The 6,683-nt window shown below is 49.1% G+C and overlaps 1 protein-coding gene across 1 annotated transcript; it reads right to left on the reverse strand.

The window, feature by feature from the left end:
- Positions 1-652: 652 nt before the first annotated feature.
- Positions 653-1,768, reverse strand: TMEM229A (transmembrane protein 229A; the record flags this gene model as incomplete). The annotated part of the gene is made up of 1 exon (XM_081244090.1): positions 653-1,768. One exon carries the CDS (start codon positions 1,766-1,768, stop codon positions 653-655), a length of 1,116 nt encoding a protein of 371 aa, XP_081100216.1.
- Between the last annotated feature and the right edge of the window lie 4,915 nt (positions 1,769-6,683).

A 6,683-nucleotide genomic window follows, 5' to 3' on the forward strand; every position in this document is an offset into this window, starting at 1 on the left:
ATTTCTTATCTAAAAATTGATCCATAGGATGTGTTTTCAAATTTGTCAGTCTCTTTTCATTTGTGTGCTAGACAGAGGCACTTTAAGAGCTATTAACTGTAGTCTCAGGAGTACAAGACTGGGTTTCAGCAGTCATTGGTAAATATGGCAAGGAATTAAAATGACATTGGATTAAAAAGAAAGTAAACAAATCATTAAATCAGAAAATTTCACCAAATCTTGTAAAAACCACTGGTCTCTGAGTTGAAGAACTTCCTCACTTAAAAAAAAAAAAAAGAAAAAGATAAAAGAAAAATCAGTGGCTATCCCCCCACCCAAATAAGTGAATACTACAGCTTTTCGATGTTAAGGTATGATGGTTTTGCTGTTTGGGCTGAGGGTTTTAAAATATTGACGAGTTAAGTACTTTGAGTTATGTTTCCAGCAATATTTCAAAGTATCGTAGTATTATGCAGAAGTTCCAAATAGAAAAACTAAAATATCGAATAAAACAGGTTGAAAAAGTTTAGTAAAATGTATAAAAATTAAAAGGCTAAAAACCAAAACCAAAACCAAAAAAACCTCACCGCGTTTTAAGTGTGTAAAAATAAATCACATTCATTCATGGAAATCCAGTGACTGTTTTTTTTTTGTTTGTTTTTTTTGTTTGGTCTTAGTTAGTTGATACGTACTGCACCTGCCACAACACGTTGGAAAGTAGGTCCTGGTACACACTAAGGAATATCCAACCAGGTAAATACATCAGGGTAATAAGGCCCATGAAATTGAGCGGATAGTGAGAATAGTCCCAGGAACAAGCGCCCCAAGTGCGGAGTCCCAGACCCCAGGACAACTCCCACGCGTAGATGAAGATCACGTAGAAGGGCACTCGCTTCCAGGTGCCCCAGCCCCGATTGTAGTGGAGGTGGAAGTAGAGCTTTTCCACCACGAAACTGCAGCTGCCGTACATAAAGAAGGACCAGAGAGACGTGTGGCCGCTGCTTGTCCCGTCCCCCTGCCCCAGCACGTTAAAGAAGAATGTGAAGAAGATCTCATCCAAAAAGCCGTGCATTCCGAAGAAAAGAAAGCGGAGCAGGTCCGGCAGCCCCTGGCTGGGGGCTCCCCCGGCGCCCCTGGGGCCGCGAGGTCTCCGCCGCCGGCCGCCGGCTGCCGCAGGGACCCGGGCGCCTGCAGGGGCGGGGGGCGCGCCCCGCAGCAGCTGTTGCTGCTGCTGCTGCTGCCGCCGCTGGTACCGCAAGCGCAGGAAGCGCTTCAGGAACACTTGGCAGTGGTAGAGCGCCAGCACGTACTGCAGCGCCAGGTCCAGCGCCCCCGGCGCCGCTGCGCCCCCCGGCCCGCCGCCCTGGCTAAGCAACGCGCCCGCCAGGGTCTGCAGCCCCACGTGGGCCGAGGGGTAGAGGAGGAAATTGAAGACGAAGGCGCTGGGGCAGCGCCGCTGCTGCAGGTAGACCTTCTCCAGGGCAAAGTGGGTGAGCGAGTGCAGGAGGCAGTGGTAGGGTGAGGAGAAGCCCAGCATCCGGAGGTCGGGGCTGCGAACGAAGCGCCGCGCCGCAGACAGGAGCACGTCCAGGGTGATCCCGTGCATCCCGTAGAAGTAGAGGCGCATCCAGGCGGGCAGCACGGCGCCCTCGGCCGGCGCTTCAGCAGTGGACAGCGGCTCTGGGCGGCTGACGGCTGCCTCGCCTCCCCGCCCGCCGGCGGCCCCCGAAAGCCTCGCCGCGCCGCCCCTCCGCGTGGGACCCTCGTCGTCCGCGTCCCTGCCGGCCATCGACTCAGAGGCTGCCGGGGCGCCCGAGCCCGCGCCACCGCTGCCGCCGCCGCTGCCGGGTGCGCGGAGCTGCGGGGCCGAGGGGCCGAGCCCCGCGCCGCCTCCCGGACGCTGCCGGCCCCCGGGGGGCGCGCGGGGAGCTCCGTCCCGGCCGCGGCCGGGAGGCGGCCGGAGCTGCTGCGATTGGGGGACGCGTGGACCGCCCGGCTCGCGGAGTCCCCCCGCCGCGGCCCCGCCGCGCCCTCGCCTCCAGTCCCGGGCGAGGTGCCGCCGGCCAGCGCCCGCGCTCACCCTGCGCGGCCTATCAGGCGCCGAGGCCCGGCGAGGTGCAGTGGCGCCGGGGCCGAGGGGAGAAATGCAGAGGCTGGTGCAAACCCCATCTCCTCCACGGCGCAGCCCCGCCGCCTCTGCTGCAGGCTCTAGAAGCGTAACGCGAGCAGCGACGCCCCTTCCCCCGGCCCTCCCCATGCCCCTCTCAGCCCGTGTCGACCTCTCCCGCCTTCGCAGTCCCCCCTCCACGCCTCAGCCCTCCGCGCCGAGTCCCGCAGGGGTCCGCTGGGGAAGGCCCGGCCCTGCCTCTCCGACCCCGTCCCACGCTCCGCAGTCGCTCCCCGCCCGGGCCGGAGGCGTTTGCTGGGGCGGAGGCTCCGAGTGGAGAAACACCCAACAGGTGTGACTGCGAGCTGGTGGGCATCCCTTTTATCGAGGAACCAGGGCGAGGGCCTGGCTGGCGGAGGCGAATGGCCGACTGCCACCGACCAGAGACTGGGCCCGAGACCGAACTATGGTGCTGTATATTTAATGTCCTTATTCAAAGCCAGCTGTGTCCCAGTCACAGAGAATAAACCGGAGACTGCAGGCCGGCCCGCCCCTGCGTTTCCCTGCCTGGGGAGTGTTGCCGCGGGGTCTGGTCCTCTTTATCAATCTCTCTGCCTGGCCAGTCGGCTTGCCGCGGCTTGTTTGCTCCGGGCCGGGGACCGAGATTCAGAGTACGCCAGAAGTTATGAAATGATTGGAGGCCAGCTGGGTCGGGCATTGCTTTATCTTAAATCAAGAAGAGTACCTTTGCTCACACTGGCACACCCCAGTGGCCACTTTTTCTCCTTGCAGAACTAGGTCATCCCAAAAATGGAGAGTGAAAAAGAGAGCGGGGATTTTGTTTTATTTTTTTTTTAGGTGGAGAGGGTGAGGGACTCCAGAATTTTGGTGTATTGGGCTCCACTGTTTTTCTCCAATTTTGAATCAGGCTTAGAATTGGAGACAACCTTAGAGGTAAATTATACTGACCCCTCCCCGCTCCCCGCCAAAAAACCCCACAAAAACCCATAGATCATGTCTAGGCACAAACTCGGTAACAGATCTGATTTGTAAGTTCAGATGTTTCCTGGGTGGAAAGCTTTCTGGGGATCTTTTTTTTCCTCGGGAAAATAAATGTTCTGAGGCAGTCCTCTATTTTTAAAGCAACTTTCTCTCCACTCTCTCCCCTTCATTTCAACCCCTTATATTACAATCAATCTGTGGTTACTAAATCGTCGGTGAGTTAGGGAAGAGAGAGAAATAAGAGTGTGGTGAGGAGAAAAATCGTTAAGGGGATATCAACACTTGAATAAGGCCAAGTTCTTATTTATTTATTATTAAAAGCTTTGTTTGAATGTGGTTCATTTGCAGATTTCCTTTAGCAACTGTCAGAAGTCAGTGTGTGCACGTTGTCATGCTACGGACAGAAGCATCAGGCAGCAGGCTCATCAAACCTGTTGTAAAACAGACAGGGTTAGTTGCCCAAGGGCATGAGCAAATATGATGAAGAGAAATAATAATGCAGACATTTTCATGAGCACCTACTATATACAAGAGCCTATGTGCATTGGGGAAAGAAAGGGTTATAAGATGCACAATTTAAGAAGTGTATAGTCTAGTGGATATGACAACAATCTACCATACCTGTGTAAAGCTTACTTATTTATGATTCTTAATAACTAATTATGACTGGCTAGTAGTGCACACCAGATAAAACGTTTCTTTGAGTTATTAGTTTACTAAATAAATATAGGGCCCAACTTATCAGGTAATAAACAAATGCTTTCTGTTTCCATAATTGCTATTCAGACAAGGAAACACTTCATCATAATAGCGTAAATATAGTGATTCAAACATGCATACAGTAACTTGCTAGATTAAACCTGAATTATTTTCAGATAATAAATTAAACTTCAAGGACCCAAGCCTTCTATTTCTTCTAACTTTTTTTAAAGATGCAAAGAAAACCTGGAAACGTCTAATTTTGTAATCCAGTCTAGTTCATCCCAGGGAGTATAGGAAAATCTTTTGAACTAAATGAAAAATTAGAGCTTCTTTTTCTATATTTTAAATCTCAGCATTTAAAAAATTTCTATTACATCAGTATGATATCAGTAAATAGGACATGTATAAACTTTATATTAGTATAATATTAGTATATAAATTATATCAGCATAATAGGATGTATATAAAATTTATACATGTGTAATACATACACATATATGAAACATGCTTTTTAAAAATTTAATTAATTAATTTTAATTTTTTGGCTGCGTCGGGTCTTTGGTGCTGCATACGGGCTTTCTCTAGTTGCTGTGAGCATGGGTTACTCTTCGTTGAGGTGTGCGGGCTTCTCACTGCAGTGGCTTCTCTTGTTGCAGAACATGGGCTCTAGGTGTGTGGGCTTCAGTAGTTGTGGCACATGGGCTCAGTAGTTGTGGCTCACGGGCTCAGTAGTTGTGGTTCACGGGCTCTAGAACGCAGGCTCAGTAGTTGTGGTGCACGGGCTTAGTTGCTCCAGAGCATGTGGGAATCTTCCCAGACCAGGGCTCGAACCTGTGTCCCCTGTATTGGCAGGCGGATTCTTAACCACTGTGCCACCAGGGAAGCCCCATGCTTACTTTTTAAATGAGGGCATATATAATAAAAAGTTTGGATCTTACCACTGTGGTCATTGTAGTGTGCTCTACCAAGTAGCTTGGTAGACTTTTAGACTACTAAAAATCTTCTCATTCTTCAAGCACACTTTTAAAATTTGTTTTTCATTTATCTTAGAAGTGATGAAAAATATAAGTCAATAGTTTAAAAACTGGAGTAGAAAGTGCATCTATTACTTGTTATTCTTTCCATGTTTCTTTTATATTTCACTGTGGCCTCTATTTAGTCACACTACTTTCAGAATGGGAAACACTAACTTAAAAGAAAAAGCAAAAGGTAAAGAGAAAGGTTTTTTAAAAGACATGAGACAAAGTGCAAGAAAAATACTCATTGTATAAATTACCTTTAATTCTTTTCACTCATTGCCTCTTTTTTTTTTTTTTTTAGTGGTACGCGGGCCTCTCACTGTTGCGGCCTCTCCCGTTGCGGCGCACAGGCTCCGGACGCGCAGGCTCAGTGGCCACGGCTCACGGGCCCAGCCGTTCTGCGGTATGTGGGATCCTCCCAGACCGGGGCACGAACCCGTGTCCCCTGAATCGGCAGGCGGACTCTCAACCACTGCACCACTAGGGAAGCCCCACTGCCTCATTAAAAAAAATCAATATCTTCTACCATTCTGAAAAGCTAGCCTAACAATGATGACAGTCTTTGTTTCCACCTTATCTTCATATCGTTCCTTTTGTTTGAAATGCTTCATTGCTATGTTTCCAAAAAAAAATTCTTCTTGCTTTTAAAACTGCAGATTGGCTTTAATGATCCATGATGATTTTATAATTAAAAATCCTTGCAGGGCTTCCCTGGTGGCGCAGTGGTTGGGGGTCCGTCTGCCAATGCAGGAGACCCGGGTTCATGCCCTGGTCCGGGAGGATCCCGCATGCCGCGGAGCGGCTGGGCCCGTGAGCCATGGCTGCTGAGCCTGCGCGTCCGGAGCCTGTGCTCCGCAACAGGAGAGGCCGCAGCAGTGAGAGGCCCGCGTACCGCAAAAAAAAAAAAAAAAAAAAAATCCTTGCGTCAGGGTCTCTGTGATCATAAAATGTTTAAAAGCATTTCTGTGTTGGTCTTTGCTGCTGCAAGCAGGAGGTTGCAAAGACATATCTGTAAACCCAACAACTCTGGGGGGGTCGTTGGGTGAGAGGATGAGGGGAGTTTAAAAGTAGGAAACAGGAAGCTACAATGAAATAACATCAGTTTGAGATTCCTTAGGCTAAGGAGCAGCCATTCAAAGAATATTTGGAACATTGTTCTTCCATGGAAAACACAGGCTTCTTCGACCTCAGGGGCTAAGAAGCTGAGTAACCAGGTCTGTAGTGCTGTAACGGTTCATGTGGAGCCAACACTGACCTTACTGGACTGGACACACGGGTACAACTCCTAGAGCCACGGAGAGATTTGAGAATTAGGAGATGCGTCCTTTGGAGGACTGTGATCGTCTTTAGTGAATTGCTGCCTAGTGGCCAGAGGTTCAGGGTTGTAGTCTTTTAGATGTATGGAATGTCTGAGGCCTTTAATTACATACCAGAAGAGCAAAAGACAAGTGTATGGAGAACACGGCATGATGAAAACAGCTTAAGAGAAGTTCAACAAGGCAAGGCATGAATGTAATGATAAACAGTAAAAGGCAGCAGCCATATTAGCAGTAGAAGTAAAAAGTCTTTCTACCTATGGATCAAATCACACACACACACACACACACACACACACACACACACACCTCTTATATACTGTAATCATCAAATCAAGGAAGACATCCATCCAAGAAGGCTTGCAATTTTTGAATGCTGGCTCTCTAAAAATACCACCATTACCTGTTGCTAAAGCACAGCTAAGTTTGTTGCTTTCCATGGCAAGAGAGCCCTCTATCTCGACAGTCTTAATAGCATCTTGGAGTGGGGAGGGCACTGTTGGGTTATTTATGAGATTTCTGGAATCTGGTTGAAGATGGGTCTTTCAATATAAGGGC

This window comes from Mesoplodon bidens (genome assembly GCF_964165515.1).
Source record: "Mesoplodon bidens genome assembly, chromosome: 9".
In the NCBI taxonomy this organism is placed as follows: domain Eukaryota; kingdom Metazoa; phylum Chordata; class Mammalia; order Artiodactyla; family Ziphiidae; genus Mesoplodon; species Mesoplodon bidens.